The sequence below is a fragment of the Pleurodeles waltl genome, chromosome 6, assembly GCF_031143425.1.
Source record: "Pleurodeles waltl isolate 20211129_DDA chromosome 6, aPleWal1.hap1.20221129, whole genome shotgun sequence".
NCBI lineage: Eukaryota > Metazoa > Chordata > Amphibia > Caudata > Salamandridae > Pleurodeles > Pleurodeles waltl.
The window spans coordinates 1,699,999,636-1,700,022,771 of NC_090445.1; the positions used below are offsets into that span (position 1 = coordinate 1,699,999,636).

The 23,136-nt window shown below is 45.2% G+C and overlaps 1 protein-coding gene across 1 annotated transcript in view; it reads right to left on the reverse strand.

Annotated features, from left to right (window-relative positions):
• STKLD1 (serine/threonine kinase like domain containing 1) overlaps window positions 1-23,136 on the reverse strand; it is a 193,346-nt gene that overhangs the window by 40,919 nt on the left and 129,291 nt on the right. Inside the window, exon 20 of the mRNA XM_069241796.1 lies at window positions 13,266-13,314. Within this exon, the coding sequence (XP_069097897.1) occupies window positions 13,266-13,314 (49 nt within the window). The remainder of the gene's footprint in view (window positions 1-13,265; window positions 13,315-23,136) is intronic.

Consider the following 23,136-nt stretch of genomic DNA (forward strand, 5'->3'; position numbering starts at 1 on the left):
AAGGGCGTTTCGAGGGGGAAGAAGAAAGCTTCTCCATCCATGAATCGGACTCGGACGAGCTCGATCCCGAAGAAACGCCGAAAACCGTGTGTAAGACGTCGAAACATAAAACTCACGAGAAGACAACAAAAGCCCAGGGGACGCCACCGCCAACAGGCCATGGCTTAACCCGAAAAATAGGTGACCGATCATCGGCACCAAAAAAGGGCATGCATGTGGCGAAGTCATCCGACTCCGGTCGAGATACCGCCACACAGCAATCTCGGGCCCGAGACAGTGGCTCCAAACAGATTCGGCACCGAAATGGTTCGGCACCGAGAAACCACGACGCCGAAAATAAAGAAGGTTGCCTCGGAGCCCAAAAAGGCGACCGAAAAGATTTTGATTCCGAAACATCCAGCCTCGGAACTGAAAACAGGTTCCTACACAGAGAAACAGGGATTGTCCTCCCAGATGCAAGGACATAAGCTCGGAGAGGAACTTCAATCTGTTGAGCCAGACTACACTCAAAGAAGGCTCCACATTCAAAAAGACACAGGGAAGATAAGCACTCTTCCCCCAATTAAGATGAAAAGAAGACTTGCCTTTCAAGAAAAGGACAAGCAGCCACAGGCAAAGGTGGCAAGACAAACAACTCCACCACCATCTCCACCACCATCAATGCACACATCACCGGTAGCCACTCCACCACTGATGCAATCTCCGACTCATACTGCAATGAGTCAAGATGATCCTGATGCATGGGACCTTTATGATGCTCCTGTATCAGATAACAGCCCAGACTGTTACCCTACAAGGCCGTCGCCACCTGAAGACAGTACATCCTACACGCAGGTGGTCTCAAGGGCAGCTGCGTTTCATAACGTCACCTTGCATTCAGAACCAATTGAGGAGGACTTTTTATTCAATACACTCTCCTCTACTCATAGCCAATACCAAAGCTTACCTATGCTCCGAGGAATGCTAAAACATTCAAAACAAATATTTCAGGAGCCTGTTAAAGGCAGAGCCATAACTCCAAGGGTGGAAAAAAAAGTACAACTCACCACCAACAGACCCTGTTTATATTACGCAGCAATTAACACCAGATTCTGTGGTTGTTGGGGCAGCTCGCAAGAGAGCAAACTCTCATACCTCGGGAGATGCACCACCTCCAGACAAGGAGAGTCGCAAATTCGATGCTGCGGGTAAAGGAGTTGCAGCACAAGCAGCAAACCAATGGCGTATTGCCAATTCACAAGCACTTTTGGCAAGATACGATAGAGCTCATTGGGACGAAATGCAGCATTTCATAGAACACTTACCCAAAGAGTTCCAGAAAAGGGCACAACAAGTGGTAGAAGAAGGACAAAGTATCTCCAATAATCAGATACGGTCATCAATGGACGCAGCAGATACAGCTGCAAGGACAGTAAATACTGCAATAACAATAAGGAGACACGTATGGTTGCGTACGTCAGGATTCAAGCCGGAAATACAACAAGCCGTGCTGAATATGCCCTTTAATGAACAGCAGTTGTTTGGGCCGGAAGTCGACACTGCTATTGAAAAACTCAAAAAAGATACTGATACCGCAAAAGCCGTGGGCGCACTCTGCTCCCCACAAACCGAGGCACATTTCGCAAAACACCATTTAGGGGAGGGTTTCGAGGTCAACCTACAGAGGCCACAACCTCCCAAGCAAGGCCCACTTATCAAAGCCAATACCAGCGGGGGAGTTTTTGGGGGGCAATATAGAGGGGCACAATTCCCAAAAAATAGAGGAAAGTTCCAAAGCCCCAAAACCCCTCAAAACAAACATTGACTTCCAAGTCACACATCCCCAACACATAACACCTGTGGGTGGGGACTAAGACAATTTTACAAACATTGGGAGGGTATAACAACAGACACTTGGGTACTGGCAATTATCCAGCATGGTTATTGCATAGAATTTCTCAAATTCCCTCCAAACGTACCACCGAAAACACACAATATGTCAAAACAACATATAGATCTTCTAGGACTAGAAGTTCAGGCATTACTACTAAAAGAAGCAATAGAATTAGTACCAGAACACCAGAAAGGAACAGGAGTTTACTCTCTGTACTTTCTCATACCCAAAAAAGACAAGACTCTGAGACCTATATTAGATCTCCGAACATTAAATACCTACATCAAATCAGATCACTTTCACATGGTGACATTACAAGACGTAATCCCACTACTCAAACAACAAGACTACATGACAACACTAGACCTAAAGGATGCATATTTCCATATAGCGATACATCCTTCACACAGAAAGTACTTAAGGTTTGTATTCCAAGGAATACATTACCAATTCAAGGTGTTGCCATTCGGAATAACAACTGCGCCAAGAGTCTTTACAAAGTGCCTAGCAGTCGTAGCTACACATATCAGAAGGCAGCAAATACATGTGTTCCCATACCTAGACGATTGGTTAATCAAAACCAACACTCTAGAAAGGTGTTCACAACACACAAAATATGTCATAGAAACCCTCCACAAACTAGGTTTCTCAATCAACTACACAAAGTCACACCTTCTGCCGTGTCAAACACAGCAATACTTAGGGGCGACAATCAACACAGCAAAGGGGATTGCCACTCCAAGTTCACAAAGGGTTCAGGCATTTCACAATGTAATACAAGCCATGTATCCAAATCAAAAAATACAAGTCAAAAAGGTGATGAAACTCCTAGGCATGATGTCTTCATGCATAGCCATTGTCCCAAACGCAAGGTTGCACATGCAGCCCTTACAACAGTGCCTAGCATCTCAGTGGTCACAGGCACAGGGTCAAATTCTAGATCTGGTGTTGGTAGACCGCCAAACATACACCTCGCTTCAATGGTGGAACAGTATAAATTTAAACCAAGGGCGGCCTTTCCAAGACCCAGTGCCACAATATGTAATAACAACAGATGCATCCATGATAGGGTGGGGAGCACACCTCAATCAATACAGCATCCAAGGACAATGGGACACTCACCAAAAACAGTTTCACATAAATCACTTAGAACTATTGGCAGTATTTCTAGCGCTGAAAGCATTTCAACCCATAATAAGCTACAAACACATTCTTGTCAAAACAGACAACATGACAACGATGTATTACCTAAACAAACAGGGAGGCACACACTCAACACAGTTGTGTCTCCTGGCACAGAAAATATGGCATTGGGCGATTCACAACCACATTCGCCTAATAGCACAATTTATTCCAGGAATTCAGAACCAGCTAGCGGACAATCTTTCTCAGGATCACCAACAGATCCACAAATGGGAGATTCACCCCCAAATACTGAATACTTACTTCCAGAGTTGGGGAACACCACAAATAGATCCATTTGCAACAAAGGAAAACGCAAAATGCCAAAACTTCGCATCCAGGTACCCACAAGATCAGTCTCAGGGCAATGCGTTATGGATGAGTTGGTCAGGGATATTTGCTTACGCTTTCCCCCCTCTCCCACTCCTTCCATATCTAGCAAACAAGCTGAGTCAAAACAAACTCAAACTCAAACTAATAGCACCAACATGGGCAAGACAACCTTGGTACACAACACTACTAGACCTCTCAGTAGTGCCTCATGTCAAACTACCAAACATACCAGATCTGTTAACGCAACACAAACAACAGATCAGACACCCAAACCCAGCATCGCTGAATCTAGCAATCTGGCTCCTGAAGTCCTAGAGTTCGGACATTTAGACCTTAAACAGGAATGTATGGAGGTCTTAAAACAAGCTAGGAAACCTACCACTAGACATTGCTATGCAAATAAGTGGAAAAGATTTGTTTATTACTGCCACAATAATCAAATTCAACCCTTACACGCATCTGCCAAAGACATCGTAGGATACTTACTACATTTGCAAAAATCAAAGCTAGCTTTTTCTTCCATTAAAATACATTTTACAGCAATTTCAGCTTACCTGCAAATTACGCACTCAACTTCTCTATTTAGAATACCAGTCATAAAAGCATTTATGGAAGGTCTAAAGAGAATTATACCACCAAGAACACCACCAGTTCCTTCATGGAACCTCAACATTGTCTTAAGACTACTCATGGGCCCACCTTTTGAGCCCATGCACTCTTGTGAAATGCAATACTTAACATGGAAAGTTGCATTTTTAATTGCCATCACATCTTTAAGAAGAGTAAGTGAAATTCAAGCATTTACCATACAAGAACCATTTATTCAGATACACAAGCATAAAGTAGTTCTACGAACAAATCCTAAATTTTTACCAAAAGTCATATCACCGTTCCACTTAAATCAAGCAGTAGAATTACCAGTGTTCTTCCCACAGCCAGACTCTGTAGCTGAAAGAGCACTACATACATTAGACATCAAAAGAGCGTTAATGTACTACATTGACAGAACAAAACTAATTCGCAAAACAAAACAATTATTTATTGCTTTCCAAAAACCTCATACAGGAAATCCAATTTCTAAGCAAGGCATTGCTAGATGGATAGTTAAGTGCATTCAAACCTGTTATCTTAAAGCAAAAAGAGAACTGCCTATTACACCAAAGGCACACTCAACTAGAAAGAAAGGTGCTACCATGGCCTTTCTAGGAAATATTCCAATGACAGAAATATGTAAGGCAGCTACATGGTCTACGCCTCCTACATTTACCAACCACTACTGTGTAGACGTGCTAACAACACAGCAAGCCACAGTAGGCCAAGCAGTACTACGAACATTGTTTCAGACAACTTCAACTCCTACAGGCTGAACCACCGCTTTTGGGGAGATAACTGCTTACTAGTCTATGCACAGCATGTGTATCTGCAGCTACACATGCCACCGAACGGAAAATGTCACTTACCCAGTGTACATCTGTTCGTGGCATTAGTCGCTGCAGATTCACATGCGCCCACCCGCCTCCCCGGGAGCCTGTACCCATTTAGAAGTTGATCTTGAACATCTGTATATTTGTAAATATATATATTACTTTAAACTACATTATGTACATACGTATTCACTCCATTGCATGGGCACTATTACTAGCATATACAACTCCTACCTCACCCTCTGCGGAGGAAAACAATCTAAGATGGAGTTGACGCCCATGCGCAATAGAGCCGAAATGGGAGGAGTCCCTCGATCTCGTGACTCGAAAAGACATCTTCGAAGAAAAACAACTTGTAACACTCCGGGATGTGCACAGCATGTGAAACTGCAGCGACTAATGCCACAAACAGATGTACACTGGGTAAGTGACATTTTTCATATACACACACACAAAAAAACAATTGTCAAACAATTGATTCGTTGCACTCCAGGAGAGTTTTATTGCTTCTGTCCAAAGAAGTATAAAAAGACACCACCAACGCGTTTCAACCTCTCGATCTTGATCACAGTTTCAAAAGAAAACCTTCCAAGATTCTCTATTTATATTAAATTTTCCTATCACCACCCAGGTGCATCCTGGGACACGTGGTCCCCTACGAATATCTAACACCAATCAAAACATGATAAAACCCAAAATATTACCTATTATTATAAAAATTTCTAATTGTAATTGAATCATTAAATACGGAAATATATATAAGGCCAAGACAGAATAATGAAATACATGCACATATTTACACACTGAACCGGATGAGATGTGTGGGATAGCTGTTATCATACCTATCCTACATGAGGGATAATGGACTGATAACTGTAACTAGTACATTGGTATATTATTGGAAAGTATTTGCGTTGTGAGAATAATAAGAAATAATTAGAACGTTTAATAAAAATAGGTAATATTTGGGGTTTTATCATGTTTTGATTGGTGTTAGATATTTGTAGGGTACCACGTGCCCCAGAATGCACTCGGGTGGTGATAGGAAAATGTACTATAAATAGAGACTCTTGGGAAGGTTTTCTTTTGAAACTGTGATCAAGACCGAGAGATTGAAACGCGTTGGTAGTGTCTTTTTATACTTCTTTGGATAAAAGCAATAAAACTCTCCTGGAGTGCAACAAATCAATAGTTTGACAATTGTTGGTTTTGGAGATTGCAGAGGAATGGTCCTTTCCTAACGTTTGCACCCGTAAAATTTGCGCACCACAAGGTGGACCTTTGGATGGTGTAATATATAAATATATATCCACATCAGATCCCTCCATTATATATTGGGATAGAGATCCCTCCATCATATATTTGAGGCCAGGTACCACCACACTCACTAGTAGTCACTAGCGCCTGTAAAAGCGCTAACTCACAAACTATAGGTGATGCTTGCCACTGGACAAGTAAAACAAGTGCTTTGATGCAGTGGGGGAAAAGGTTGCGCCCCCAGTCAGTAAACCTTTGGTATATCACCGATTCAATAGATTTGCTTGCCAGATATGACTGTACTAACTGGGACGAAATGGAGGAACTCCTCCAACATCTCCCAGACGAGCACAGAAAAAGGGGACAAGAACTTCGCGCAGAGGGCAAACTTATCTCCTACATCTCAATATGTTGGGCCCTACACGCTGCCAACACCGCAGCGAGAGATTAACCATCCTCCTGTTTCACTGACCTGCATGGATGCGTATTTCAGGGTTCAAGTCAGATGTACAACAAACCCTTCCAAATTTACCCCTTGACAAGGAACATCTTTGGACCCCAAGTCGACGAGGTCCTTGAGAAAATTAAGACACTGAAATGGCTAAATCCATGGGTGCCCACCAAACATCTACACCTCAAGGTTCCTTTTTCCATCCAAGCTATTGTGGGTGTTCCAAAACGACCACTTCAGAAGCCTCCATCTCCTATCAACAAGGTCAGAAACAATCTTCTTCTTCCAAAGGTTACTATACATGCACCTACATGGCAATAATGCCTAGGGTAGAGGCAAAGGTGATTCCCCACGAGGTGGAAATCCGACCACCAAACAATGACTTCCCTCATATCCCCCTCTGACCCTACAACACCTGTTGGGGGTTGTATGCAAAATGTTCTACCCATATGGCAATCAATAACATCAAACCAGTGGGTATTGGATGTTATCCAACATGGTTACTGTATGGAGCTCGCTACCACAACTCCTAACATCCCACCTTGCACCCACAGGGTATCCCTGGACCATCAAACGCTGCTCAAACAGGAAGTTCAAGCTCTTCTTCTCAAAGGAGCTATAAAACCTGCCCCCCACAAAGGTTACTATACATGCACCTACATGGCAATAATGCCTAGGGTAGAGGCAAAGGTGATTCCCCACGAGGTGGAAATCCGACCACCAAACAATGACTTCCCTCATATCCCCCTCTGACCCTACAACACCTGTTGGGGGTTGTATGCAAAATGTTCTACCCATATGGCAATCAATAACATCAAACCAGTGGGTATTGGATGTTATCCAACATGGTTACTGTATGGAGCTCGCTACCACAACTCCTAACATCCCACCTTGCACCCACAGGGTATCCCTGGACCATCAAACGCTGCTCAAACAGGAAGTTCAAGCTCTTCTTCTCAAAGGAGCTATAGAACCTGCCCCTCTAAAACTTGAAGGGTCAAGAGTATGCTCCTTATACTTCCTAATCCCCAAACAGCACAGATCTTTATGTACCATTCTAGATATACAGCCCCTAAACCACTACATCCTTTCAGAGCATTTTCAAATGGTCACATTCCAATACACCCAGGACATCACAAATACCTCAGGTTTGTGGTTGGGGGTGGGGGGGACTACTGCACCTCGAATATTCACCAAGTTTCTGGCTGTAGTGGCAACTCATCTACTCAGACAGAAATTACACATATTTCCATATACAGACAATTGGCTTATCAAAGCCAACACTCACCAACAGTGTCTACATCACACTAGGATTATAAGAGATCTGCTACACCAGTGGTTCCAAACCTTGTGACTTCTGTGGACCCCCACTTTATCATTTTTGGAATCCAGGGACCCCCAATGAGTCATTTCTGAAAGCTGGGGACCTAATTTATTAATATTATTTAATTTTCTAAGCAAGCGCGGACACCCTGAGGAGGCTTTGCAAACCCCCAGGGTGGGAACCACAGTGTTACACCACTTGGGATTTACCATCAATATTCCAAGTCTCGCCTACATCTTCTCTGGTTTCAGCCATATCTAGGGGCTAATCTGAACACACACAGAATTTGCCTACCCCATTACTGTAAGAGTGCAACATTTTCTGTCACTGTTACCTCAGTTTCAAGCAAATCAATAACTAACAGTTAGGACAGTCCTGCACCTCTTAGGGATGATGGTCTCCTGCATCGACATCGTACCCTATGCCACATTGTACAGGGACCCATATAGGAGGGCACAACAGTGGTCTGAGTCACAGGGTCAGGTGGAGGATCTAGTGTTGACAGACTGCCAGACTCATCACTCTGCATTGGTTGAATATCAACAATCTGTTGAAAGGGCTCCCTTTTCTCGACCCTGTTCCCCAACTGCCTGTCACTACAGACGCATCACTCACGGGATGTGGAGCACATCTGAAGGATCTCGCTATATAGGTTTTATGGACACCAAACACCGTCTTCATATCAACTATCTAGAGCTTCAAGCTGTTCACCTAGCCTTGAAAGCGTTCCTTCCTCACCTCATCCACAAGATTGTCCTAATCCAGACGAACAACATGATAGCCATTTACTATTTACAAAAACAGGGGACATGGTCTCCACAATTATTCTGTCTATCACAGATCATGTGCTTGCAGGAAAACAATAGAACAATGGGGTTGATGCCCATGTGCAGTATCACCAAGAAGGAGGAGTCGCACTATCTCAAAACTCAAAAGACTTCTTCAAAGAAAAACAACCTACACACATCTGGATCCAACACTAGATGGCAGGAGTATGCAAAGCATGTTAATCTACAACACTACATGCTTACAGGGTAACATATTCCTTTCTGACCAGCTGTTACCCCCCTTCTTCAAAAACAGCCTTTTGTTTCTATGTTTTTTCACCTTTGTAACATAAAAGCGATGATGTGGGAAGAGCTGCTGTGAGTTGTTATTGTGACACCTTCTTTGGTGCATTCCAACAAAGTGTGATGCCTTTTTTGCAAGATGCCTTGATCTGCAAGCATCATGACCTGCAGACCATAGACTCTCAATGGAAGACAATTTTCAGTGCAGCTCACACTGTCTTCCTACTTCTGGTTTGTATAATTCTGTAGACCAAATCTAACAAATGGAAAGTATCTGTGTAACCTTGTACCACGGTCCTTTTGGTCATTTAAAGTATTGTCTCATCTGTTTCTCTCCATTTGGCAGATGTCTCGCATCACCTTTCTCATGAATGACTGTTCATCCTCTGGTAGCTGTCATGCACAACCCCCCCAGCTAATTTGTAAAACAAATGATGCTGAGGAAGCGGGATCTAAATTGAGAAAATGGGCTTAGTAAATGCTTTTTGGTTAGAACGAAGTCTTTCAGTATTTTTTTAATTTTTTTTAACTCTAAGAAAGATGGCAAATAAAAATGTTGTTTGTGAGTTTATTCATTCTGTGACTGTCCTTGTGCTAATGAATGGTCACTATGTGAAGGCTGCTCAGTGGTGGGCTTGTAAGGATGTGTCTTCTTCCTGGTGTGCTCCTCACTGGCAGTGGGGGAGGAGGTCTGCTCTTCGGTGGCAGTGCGTGAAGAGGTCTGATCTACGCTGGCAGTGCGAGAGGTGGTCATTGCTCGATCTTGAAAAGTTTCCTGCTCCATAGTGCCACTGAGAGATGGGGTCTGCTTATCTGTGGCCATGTGAGATGGGGTCTGCTTCAAGGTGGCACTGCTAATGGTGGTCTTCTTCAAAGTAGCATTGCGAAAGGGGGTCTGCTCCACAGTGTCACTGAGAGAGGAACTCTCCTTCAAGGTCGCCCTGCGTGTAGTAGTCTTTGAAGTGGCACTGCGAGAGAAGGTCTTCTCTTCAAGGGCAATGTGAGAGGTGGTCTGTTCTACAGTGGTACTAAGAGAGGGGTTCAGCTCCACAGTTGTACTGTTAGAGGCACTCTGCTTGAAGGTGGCACTGCGAGAGGGTGTCTGCTGCATGTTTTTACCATGAAAGGAGGCCTGCTTGATCGTTGCACTGTGAGTCGTAGTCTTATCCACAGTGGCAGTGTGAGAGTGGGTGTGGTTCAAGATGTCACTGTGGGAGGTGGTATTTTTCAAGAGAGGGCCCTGCTTCACAGTAGAAGTGTGAGCAGGGGCCTTTTCTCTGTCAGAGCTGTGAGAGGGGGTTTGTTTCAATGCGCTATTCCCAGATAGGGTCTGTTCCATGGTGGAACTTTGAGAATAAGGCTGCTCCACAGTCACACCGTGAGAAGAGTTCTGCTCTGGTGTCACGGAGCGAGAGGTGGTCTGCTCTATTGTCACACTGCGAGAGGGTGTCTGCTCTATGGTGGCAGTATGAGGAGCACTGTGTTTCACAGTGTCGCTCAGAGATGGGGTCAGGTCCTCTCCGATACTGTGAGAGGAGGTCTGCTTCAGTGAGGTGCTCTGAGAGGGGGTCTGATTGAGATTGTCTCTATGAGTAGTGGTCTTCTCCATAGTGGCACTGGGAGTAGTGGTCTTCCCCACAGTGGCATTATGAGTAGTGATCTTCTCTACAGTGGCACTGGGAGAGGAATCCTGCTCCACGGACATGCCGAGAGGAGTGGTCTGGTCTGCGGTAGGTTTGCAAGGATGATGTGTTTTCTTCATGATGGCGCTGTGAGGGGGAGTTTGTTCCCCAGTGGCACTAACAGAAGGGGCCTGCTTCAAGGCTGCACTGTCAGTGGGACCCTGCTCCAGTGTGGCAATATGAGAGGGGGTCTGTCTAATGGTGGTAATGAGGGGGGGCGTGTGACCCATGGTGGCACTGCCAGTGCTGGTTTTATCCAAGGTGGCACTATGAGAGTGGTTCTGCTCCAGGGTCTCCCTGTGAGTGATGGTTTTATCCACAATTGCACTCCTAGAAGGGGTCTGCTCCATGGTTGCAGTGGATGAGAGGGAAGGCTTCATGGTGCCTCTGCGAGTGGTGGTCAAGGTCAGTGTGGCAGTATGAGAGGGGGTCTGCTCCATGGTGGCACTGTGCTCTGTGATATTATCCAAGTTGGCAGTACGAGAGAGGGTATGTTTCATGGTAGTGAGAGAGGTGGTCTTCTCCAAGATGCCACTCTGAGAGGGGGTCTGCTCCATGGCGGCAGTGGAAGAAGGGGAACGCTCCAAGGTTGCCCTGCGAGTGGCAGTCTTGACAAATGTCCCAGCATGAGACTCCATGGTAGCAGTGGAAGAGGGTGAACGCTCCAAGGTGGTCCTGCTAGTGGTGGTCTTGACCAACGTGGCAGTATGAGAGGGATTCTGCTCCAGGGCAGCACTGTGAACCATGGTCGTATCCAAGGTAGCAGTATGAGAGAGAGTATGTTCCATGGTAGCAGCGAGAGAGGTGGTCTTGTCCAAGATGGCACTCTGAGAGGGGGTTTGCTCCATGGTGGCAGCAGAGACAAGGGAAGGCTCCATGGTGGCCCTGCTATTGGCAGTCTTGACAATCGTGGTAGAATGAGACTCCATGGTGGAAGTGGAAGAGGGGGTAGGCTCCAAGGTGGCCCTGCGAGTAGCGGTCTTCACCACCGTGGCAGTATGAGAGGGGGAATGTCCCATGGTGCCAGTGGAGGAGGGGGAAGACCCCAAGGTGGCCCTGCGAGTGGCGGTCTTGACCAACGTGGCAGTATGAGAGGGGTCCTGCTCCATCGTGGCACTGCGAGCTGTGGTTTTATCCAAGGTGGCACTGTGAGTCGAGTTCTGCTCCATGTTAGCAGTAGGTAAGGGGCTCTGCTCCAAGGTAGGTGTGTGAGAGTGGGTCTGCTGCACGGTAGCTGTGTGAGAGCCGCTCTGCTGCACTGTAGCTGTGCGAGAGGGGGTCTGCTGCAAGGTAGCTGTGTGAGAGCCGCTCTGCTGAAAAACAGTGTGAGAGGGTTGAGAGGGGGTATGCTGTAAGGTAGTTGTGTGAGAGGAGTGGTGCTCCAAGGGAGCACCACGAGCAGGGGTTGAGGGGTTCTTCTCCAAGTTAGCACTGTGGGAGGGGGTCTGCTCCACGGTAACACTGCGATAGGGGGTCTGCCCCGCAGTAGCACTGTGTGGGGGGACCTGCTCCTTGGTAAGACTGTGAGAGGGGGTCTGCTTCTGGGCCACACTAGGAGACTGGGTTTGCCCCATGAGCACACTGAGAGAAGGCGTCTGCTGCATGGTGGGGTTGTGCTTTATGGAGGCGCTGAGCTGAGGAATCTCCTGTTCAATGGAAGTTTCATAGGGGGGGTGTTTTACAGTGGTACTGAGAGATATGGTGTGCTCTGTGGCTGTAATACGAGAGGGTGTCTGCTCTACAGTTGTAATGGGAGATGGGGACTGTTTCATGGTGGCAATGTGTGATGGTGTCTGTGGCACAGTTGTAGTGTAAGAGGGTGTTTGTTTAGCAGTGGCCCCGAGAGATTGGGTCTGCTTCTCAGTGATGCTGAGAGAGGGAGTCTGCATTACGGTGGCACTGAGAGAAGTGGTCCTTTCCACTATGGCACCTTGAGAAGATCTCTTCTCCACAGAGGTGCTTTGAGCGGGGGTCTGCCCCAGAATGCCATGGCCAGGTGGGGTCTGCTGTGGTCTGGCAGGATGAGACAGCATCCTTTGCATGGAAGGTCTGGGAAGGTGGGCTTGCTCCACAGTGGAAGTAAGAGAGCCAGGCAGCTCCATGGTGGCTCTTTGAGATGGAGACAGTTGTAACGTGTCAGTGCCGTAGGGAGGCATCTCACGACTTGCACTCAGAGGAAGGTTCTGCTTCAAGGTGACACTGAGAGTGGTGGGATGTTTTTTGGTGATGCCACTTGCAGATTGCAGATCCACAGGGGCACTGTGAGAGTGAGGTAGAGGCATGGCTGTAGTGTGAGAGAGGAAACCTCCCTCAGTGCCACTGTGAGAGGTGGGAAGCTTCACAGTGATGCTACGTATAGACTGCAGATCTGCTGGGGCACTGAGAGAGTGAGGCAGTTGCACTATGGCGCTGTGAGCTGGAAACAGGACCACCGGGGCACTGTGAGAGTATTGCAGAAGTATGGCTGCACCGCAAGAGAGGGAAAGCCCCTCGGAAACGATGCCAGTGGGAGTCTGCTCCCCAGTGGCACCAGGTGAAAGGGGCATCAGAGATAATCGGGAAGCTGTGTCTGTCAGAAAAGAAAGATACTTTAATTCTTCGGGAGGACTTACAGTGTCTATGTACCTTACAAGGAATGCTGTGCTGTGGGGTGAACTGAGCTAGTTTACCTTTTTGCTGAAGTCTCAGAAGTGCTTTTTCTGCAAGCTTGACAATCTCCTGAGAAAATAACGAGAAACAAATCATCACTAGGCGGGCTTAACTACACATTTCTCTCCAATTTCCTAAAAAATTGTTGAATATTTGGAGAAAATCCCAGTTCAAACACCAATGCAGTCTTGAAAGTAAATCAACATTTGTGTAGATTCCTGCCTTTTACCCCTGTTGCAGCTTGAGCATAGTGCTGTATGGTATTGGGGACACGTGAATATATAAACACAATATTAAACAACTCAACAATGTAGGCTTCAAAAACCATCCCAAAATATTTACCCACTAAAATATCAACATGTATCTATTTCGGTAACAAAAACTTGACTCAAACATGTTAGGGCTAAAGTTACTATAATAACTACACTCAGCGCTGCACTGGGCGGGCAGTGAGACTGTTTGGATAGAAGAGTTTTTATCTGGTCAATGTTTTTGAAAGTACAGTGATGTGAAAAAGAAAGTATACTGTCAAGATTCTGTGGTTTTACAGATTAACAATATCCAGCCCTCCCCAAAGTCTTAATCACAGATAAATCTAAACTCCTGTGACAAACACACATATTTCACAACAAAACAAATCAGCCATTGATCAGTAGACTTGTGTGGAAAGGTTTAACTCTGATTTAGAAACAGGTGGGACCCTCTTCAGCAGCAATAACGTAAAGATTTCTGTACAAGTTTATTAGTTCAGTCTCTCACATCACCTTAGAGGAATTCTGGCCAATTTATTCCAACAAAACTACTCAAGCTCAGTGATGTATGAAGACATTTGTTTATGCACACCACCATTCAGTTCACACAACTTCTCAATGGGGCTCTCTGGACATTGAAAAGACCATTCAAAAAACCTGTTTTGTTTCATTTTCACCTATTCAGTATTAGATGAAATAATGTGTTTATTGATCAATGTCTTGGTGCATGATCGATTCTCAGCTAAACCTTGGTTAATGGACAGATGCTTTCAATTTTCTTCTGAAATGTGCCGGTGTAAAGATCAATTCATGGAGGACTTAATGACTGTGATGAGTTCAGACTCTGCAGTTGCACAGTGGGCCACAATCATCACTTCGCTTGACAGATGAAAATCTGATTCTTCTGGTGATATGCAGTGTGTTTGGTTTTCAGTACAGCCTGCTGCTACACAGTACAGCCAAAGAATCCTACTTTGCTCTCATCTGTTTCGAGAGTATTATTCTAGAAGTCCAAAGCACACCGAAGACTTACTGTAATGTTCTTTTTGGAGGGCAGAGGGCTTCTCCAAATGCCTTTCCATAAAGGTGGTAATCTTTCGTCAGTTTCCTACTGGTAAAAACATGAATTCTAATGTCTCATACCAAAGATCATGTAGATCCTGGATGTAGTTTTGGATTACTTTCAAATTTCAAATAGGATATGGTATAATATTGGGGTGAATTTGCTTACACAAATTCTCCCTGGTAGGATTTGTAACCAATCTTTCCCAGTGTGGAATGATAGACTTCATACTGTTTGGACTATTTGGAAATGACTTTATAAACCTTTACTGATTGATGATCAGCAATTGCCGCACTGAAAATCACCTCCCAAGACATAACACCCATCTTGGAAAAAAAACAATTATGTAACCTCAACACGTACACGTGGTCTACAGCTGGATCATCACTGCCTTTGACATCCAGATACCTATACCAACCACATCCAAAATTAACCACAAGAAGAAAACAGCCTGGACTAATAATATCAAGAGAATGAGAACTCAGCATAGTACACAGCAAGGGAGGCAAGCAAGGGATGAACAAGACAAAATCATACTACACCACTAAAGTACAAAGCAGCCATCAAGACCGTGAAATAAAATGACAACACTTCTCCACAATCACACTTAAAGTGGAATGTCCACCCAAGGACCCCACAAAATTCTAGTCAAATTCCATAATTCAGAATGCCAAAAAAATGCACAAATTTAACAATCCCAAGCCTTCTGTGACAAAATATCAGTGGAACTATTCTCGAAGATTGAAAAGATATAAAATGATTGTAAGGAAACACTGCTAACTCTCCCCTCCGCAAAACAAAACTACCACAGAAATGGACGACAATAGTCTTTCACCACTTAATCATTTCAGTACCCTCTTTGAAAAATAATTCTACAATAATATCATTGCAAGCAGACTATCAGGATCACCTTCACACCCAGCTCCTTCAAAAACCTGAAAGGTTTCCTTCACATAAACTGTACATGGGAGGTAGCTAAATGCTTACTCAATAAGTTTGGAACTATGTTATTTCCTGTCGGAGTTGAAACCACTAGACCACTCCCCAGGAAGAAGAGCCTCAAGCCAGCCAACCCAGCAAACTACAGACTAATATTTAATGGTCTGTTCCTTGGAAAATTATCTGGAAAAGCAGTTTTTTCTCAGCTTTCAAAGTTTATTTATAAAATGTACTTGATGTGGGACCAACAATATTGATTCCGACCAGGTCGAGGCACAGAGTCAGCCCTTATATCCATATGGAATGAACTAAAACATACAGTGGATAAGAAAGGAGTGGCTGTCCTGCTGCGATTTTATCTATCAGCAGAATTTGAACACTGTCCACCATCACACACAACTACAAAGAATATATCCAGTTGGAATACGTAAATATGCTCGGAAATGGATTGCCTCATACCTTGAAGACAGACAAAGCTTAAGCATCTACCACTAATCACATTGGCCCCTCACACCCAACACCGTGGCATTCCTCAGACTGCATTCTGCACTCTTAATTAACATCTACCCAACTCTAACCCCCTCAGCAGACCTGATTAGATTGTTCAACCTCACCTTCTATAAGTAAGCAGATGATATACAAATCATTCTAAAAATGCATGTCTCAGAAGACTTCTTCAAGTCCTGACTTGGCAGCTGTCTCCATACCTTAAATGCATGGACGAGGAGGACCTGCCTAAAGCTCAACTCTCCAAAGACATAGATCATGATCTGGAGACAATGGTACAAACACCAACTTACCTACATATAGTCCAATGAACTCAATAGCCTTCCAGCTACAATGAAAGAGCTGTAAAAATATTGGGCAACTATGGATTCCGACCTATCCGTGAAACCACATTTTCTACAAGGTAGCAAAGAGCACCTTCTACACAATGTAAGCACTGCAAGACATCTTCTTATATCTTGGATACCAAAGAAATCTATTCTTGCACTCGTAATCTCCAAGCTTAGCCATGCCAACAGCCTATCCCTCGGATCTCACAGTTTCATTATATGCAAAATACAACTAATCCAAAACACTTCCAGAAGACTCCCTTCTGACTTCAACCCACAGAATGCATAACACCAATCCAGCAACACTTCACTTGCTACCTGTAGCTAGGCAAGCCACGTTTAAAGCACAGTGCATTGTCAATAGAGGCCCCATGGCAATTTAAGCAAAACCACAGAAGCCAGATAGCGTGCTCCGACCTTGCACCAAGGATCGGAATACTGCCTTACTGTAGACAAAAAAAAAAGAAAACAAAACAAAGTCATAGGAGGCACTTCCGGGGTGTCAAGCTCTGGAACTCACTAGCAGCCAAGAGTCACAGTATCCAGGAGCACTTACAGTTCAGAAACAAGATGACAACATGACTTTTGACAGGATAATTACATGTCCCTTATCCCTAAAATAGAACCTGTACCAATAATTGCTCCTCAAAGCACAATCTATGGTAGGCAGATTTGTAATAGCCCAATCAGCACACTCACAGTATGTTTTCAAACTCTAATAATTTTCCATGCCCTCTTCATGTTCGCAAGCAATCTGACAACTTTCTATGTCCAAATACGTTATGAAGGGCTGACCTCTGTCTAGATTGGACATTCTTAGTACTGAAAATTCATACATAGGGGGTCATTCCGACCCTGGCGGTAAAATCCGCCAGGGCCGGGGACCGGGGATGCACCGCCAACAGGCTGGCGGTGCATCCCTGGGCATTCTGACCGCGGCGGTACAGCCGCGGTCAGAAACGGGAAACCGGCGGTGTACCCCGCTGCCCTGGGGAATCCTCCACAGCGGCGCAGCTTGCTGCCCCGCCATGGGGATTCCGACCCCCTTACCGCCATCCTGTTCCTGGCGGTTTTGGCCACCAGGAACAGGATGGCGGTTAGGGGTGTTGTGGGGCCCCTGGGGGCCCCTGCAGTGCCCATGCCAATGGCATTGGCACTGCAGGGGCCCACGTAACAGGGCCCCACTAAGATTTTCAGTGTCTGCATAGCAGACACTGAAAATCGCGATGGGTGCAACTGCACCCGTCGCACCCTTCCGACTCCGCCGGGTCCATTCGGAGCCGGCTTCCTCGTGGGAAGGGGTTTCCCGCTGGGCGGGCGGCCTTCTGGCGGTCTTTTGACCGCGCAGCGGTATTCTGGAGGTTCCAGCCAGGCCGGCGGCTTCTGCCGCCGGACGGGGTCAGAATGACCCCCATAATCCCCTAGGGCATGCAAACACTAACACTCTGTGATCGTGCAGGTGATTGCAGTGCAAACAGGTTGTGGAATGATTCCTGCATACTGCTTTGCCCTTAAACACTTTTATAGGACTATATCATCTAGTACAGACCACATCAGCAAACCGCCCATCATATGAGCAGTAATGGAATAATTGGGAAGATCTGCTACATACCGCTGGCCACTGGAGGACTCTAATTCAGTCCACCACTGCAGGTCACAACTACCTTCATATGAATACTTACTGACTTCTCTCAATGACATTCATATACAGGATGATTATAATTAAGACCACCCCAGAAGAGCTCCATAGCATGTCTCCTTCCAAACTGTGCCTGCTCAAGACCAGTGCTTTGGTTGTGCGGACACATGATGCTTGGTATGTTGATTTATGAAGGTAGTTGTATGGACTTATGATGATGTTCGTGTTGCTCTACAATGCTGACATGTTCAGTATGATGTTGATTGAGTGGAAGCATGGTTGCAGGTTTGCTGTTATAAGACTGGATAAACATGCAGGTGATTGTGTTGGCTTATGACAGTGGGTGTGTTTGAAAATTATGCTGGATGCATTGAAAAATGATGTTGGTTGTAGGAACGTGTGGTGGTGGCTGCGTTGCTGTATGATGGTTGTGTAGAAGTATGCAGTGTGCAACTTGGTGTATGATGTTACTTGTGTTAATGTTTAATGGTGGATGTATTGGTATAGGATGGGAATTGTATGATGGTGAGTGCGCTGTTGTATGATGTTGGTTGTGCTGTTGTATGATGTTGGTTGTGCTGGCGTATGATGGTTGTGCTGGCACATGATGTTGGTTGTGCTGGCATATGATGTTGGCACATGATGTTGGTAATGCTGGCACATAATGGTGGTTGTGCTGGCATATGATGTTGGTTGTGCTGTTGGCAGTCTGTCACCCTGCCTCTGCAACCCTTTTATGTGCAACACACCCATTGTAGCCACTCTGTGTCTTCTGCACCCTGCAGGCAGTCTGTGTGTACCTGCAGCCCCTATATCTTGCAATTCCCCTTTTGCTCCACCATGTCCATTCTGCCCCCAGGCCTCTATATGCCACCATGCACTACTCGTGCAACTATAACTCGCGCCCTCCATGCATAATGTCATCCGTGCTTCAATTTCAGATGTACCGTAATCAGTAATGTTATAGGATATGTCATATGTAACGTAATACGTGAGGTTAGAAGCAGTGCATGGCAAGGGTGTAAGTTATAGTTTATTCAGTTAACTATAACTGGTGACCGTCAGGGTTTTTAGTTTAAAATGGTACGTTAAAACTGACATATTCACCCAACTATGATGTCACTTTAATCTTTCTTTTTTTCTATGAATCTTTACGTTAATTGTTTTTTTATGTAAGATATTTTTACATACCTAATTATAACGTCTCTTTAAACTTTGTTTACTTCAAGGAATTTCTAGGGTATTTTTAATGCAATGTAATGTAATATTTCATTACCATACCATTTCTTCAGGAAGGCATGCAGAGTCTCTTAAGAGTGAAACATACTATGCAGCCTATAGGGTAGGCTACAATGGCCCAATTCTTCATCATAGATTAAAAAGAGGCCAGGAGAATGATATATGTATATTATGTCATGATGCTAAAACAGCATAAATGCCTTTCACAAACCCTTTTTTTTTTTTTTAAAGAATAGAGAAATGAAGTAAAGCAAGACAGTGTTGCCCCATAGGCTGTCATTATATGAGTTAAAGATAGATGCTGTGCCTTTAGGAACCCAGAGACCACTATTATTCCATCATGCTCAGCAGGTGGCTGTTGCTTCAGTTTTGTCTGAGGTGATACTAGAATGTATGTACCTCTGTCCACTCCACCGGTGAGGAGGGAGGGTTGCTTATGACTTCAATGGAGATTCCCCTACCAGAGAACTGGAGTTACAGGTAAGAAACTGTTCCTTCTCACGTAGGGGATCTTTATTGATACTCATAAATGCTGAATAGAGTAGCAAGGCAATCCCTAATAAAAGCGGTGGAGAAGATAGAGGAGTGAGAACTTAGCCATTTAAGCAAAGAGATACCTGATGGAGGCCTGTCCTACTTTAGCATCTTTCCTAGCATCCGAGTCCAGGCAGTAGTGCTTGGTAAAGGTGAGAACAAATCTCAACATGGATTCCTTGCAAATATCTGCTATAGGGATATTCCTCATTAAAGCCGCAGTAGCCGCTTTCCCCTAGTGGAGTGAGCTATTGGTCTAGCTGTCAGTGTTTTATTAGCTTTGCGATAGCACAAGAGGATACAGGAAATGATCCAATGGGAAATCGACTGTTTAGAGGTGGCTAGCCCTGTATGAACCAGACCATAGTTGCTAAACAATTGATTCGATCTGCGGATGTCCAATGATTTATCAAGATAAAATTTCAAAATTCCTTACATCCAGGGAATGAAGAGTTCTTTCAGCTGGCATAGAGGGATTCTGAAAGAATGTTGGTAAGGCGATGGTCTAGTTTACATGGAAATCCGAAATAACCTTAGGGAGGAATTTCGGATGGGTCCTCGTGACCATTTGTTGGGAGTGGAAGTGGACACCTGGTAGGTGAGTTGCTGTGATCTTTCTTCAGGTACCTGGCTAAAAGCCATTTCTAAATTACATGGGCCTCATGTGACAAGGGCCTGGACCTTCTTCCTCCCTGCTTGTTTGTTGAGGTAGTACATGGTGGTTGTATTGCACATCTGAACAAGCAGGGCCTGGGTCGTGAACGATGGGTGAAAGGCTTTGAGCACTAGATGAACTGTGCGGAGCTCGAGGATATTGATGTGATAGGTCATCTCTCTGTGTGACCATGTGCCCTGAATCTGGAGGTGATCCATTAGGACTTCCCATCCTACTAGAGATGCATCCATCACTATGATTTGACAGGGAACCTGTTGGTTAAAAGACAACCCTTGCAGGAGATTGACTGGAGAGCACAACCATTTCAGGGACTGTTTTGCTTGAAGGGACAGGTTGATCCTGTCCTAGCACTTGCCTGTTAGTTGGTCCCACTGGTCCTTGAGACATTCTTGGAGAGTTGCATCTACAGGTGAGCATTTGGAGTGAGGAAGATGCAGGAGGCCATGGAACAGAGAATAGAGGACACTCACTGTTTGATGAGATACCTTTAATGAGAGAGTGATACTTCTGAGGGATCGATACACGTCTCTCCTCCGAAGGACACACTTTTGCTCGAATTGTGTCGATGGACTCTCCCAAGTAATGTAAAGTCTGAACCAAAGTAGGTGTATACTTCTTGTGGTTGACATGAAGGCCCAAACCTTGAAGGAGATTGCATGTCTTATTGAAATGATGTTGGGCTTCTTGAGAAGTTGATGCCTTTCTGAGCCAGTTGTCTAGGTATGGATAGACCAATACTCAATTCTTCCTAAGATGGGCCGCTACTACTGCCATGCACTTTGAGAATGTTCTGGGTGCTGACTTTAGGCCAAATGGAAGTACTGTGTACTGGTAATGGTCGTGCCCCACAATGAACCTCAAAAACCTTTTATGCTCTGTGGCAATTGGAATGTAAAGGTATACACCTTGAAGATCAATGGAGCAAAGCCAGTCTCCCTGGTGTAATTGGGGATATATTTGATGTAATGCCATCATCCAGAACTTTTCTCGCTGTATCCACTTGTAGGCTACTTTGAGGAGGAGTATATCTTGTCTTCTTTGTTCACCAGGAAGTATTGGGTGTAAATTCCCACCCCCACTGTCTGTGATGAACGGCTTCCACTGCCTTCTTCTATAAAAGAAGATGTTAAATTCTGACCGTAGCAATGGAAGATGGAAATTGGACAGTTGTGGCTGGTGAACCCAAGACAATACCCATTTTGCACAATATTCAGAACCCCGGCGTCTTGCGTGGTTTTCCTACTCTGCCAGTTAATGAGAAACTTTTCCCCCCAACGTAGTGGGTAACGGAAGAGGCTCATGGCTTGGAGGTGGTTGCCTGTTTACCCCTCTGAGCAGGCTGTTAGGTACAACTCCCTCTCGTCTGCTTTGCAGCTGTCGGTACAATCTTTGGTGTTTTTGCTGGGATTAACCTGAGTACCACTGAGGGGTTTGAACCGCCTGAAGGTAAAAATGGCATTCGGAGTGTCTGAAAGATTTTCTCGGTTCTTTCGGTCTCTCTAGATCCACTGTGTAAGGGTTTAGATTTCCCTTTTCGTTCTCGCCATCTCATCATCAATGTTACTTCTGAACAGAGTGCAATACAGAATGGTAAATTCTGGATCCCCTGCTGAGACTCCTGCTTGACAGATGTGAAACTGAGTCAAGCATGTTTCCTTAAGGCCACTCCATGACAGTATTCATGTGCGGCTAAAAAGGGAAGGATCTGCTGCAGAACTCATCACCTGATCAGAGCAGAGGAATAGAGGATTTTGATCCGGAGGCTGGTATTTCTTTTGTAGCCTCAACTGAGCAGGCTTAACTGTAGCCGGTGTCTAAAACAGCTCAATGGCTGGTTCCAGGAGGCCAGGGACCAATGGTAGTAGTGGTCTTGAGGCTGTCCTTTGGTGTAGTGTCTTGAATATTACAGATGTGGAGGGTGTTGGTACTGACATCTGTATATTAAATTTGGCCGCCCCTCGTACCAGGACCTCTTCGAAATTTGTAAGGTCATGGAACTATGGCGTCTGTTATGGCAAGAGCAGTAGCCCATTTGGGAGTGTGACCTATTCCTTGGAATTGGAGTCTCCATACATGGAATAGGTGCCCTTGCAAAAGGGCCTGGTGGTGGAGGAGGTAATGTAGGTTATAGTGGTGCAGGAGGCAAAATCGGTGGTGGTGATGGAGAGGGTGAAGGCAGAGGAAGGTGAGGTGTTGTAGGTGGAGGAGACGTAGATAAAGATGGTACCACAATTGGAGAAGATGAATACATTCTCGAATATTGAAAATCTGGAGCTGAATAGATTATTCTTCTCTTTTTCCTTGATAACCGGTGTCTCCTCGACATCAACGTTCTACTAAGACAACCTGACGTTGATCTGCTTCTCAACATCAACATCCACTGACGTCCTGAAGTTGATCCACTCCTTCCTGACTTCTCGACATCGACCGCAGTCTGTGCATCAATGGTGTATGGGACTTCATCTTTGACCGGTGTTGCCTCGATGACGACTGGGTGTAGACCAAGCTCTTGATGGCGAACAGGTAGGAGCTTTACCTTGCCTCGACTTTGATTCGCTCAAAGCCCACCGGGACCAATGTCATTTTCGCGCTGGAACCCTCTTTTCAAACCTCCCACGTCTTTCAGAGGTTGAAGGCAGAGTCTTGGTGGAAGACTGACTTTCCCCTCGTTCTGAGGTCCTACCTACAGCCTGTGCTTGTTGCCGCTGTCTCTC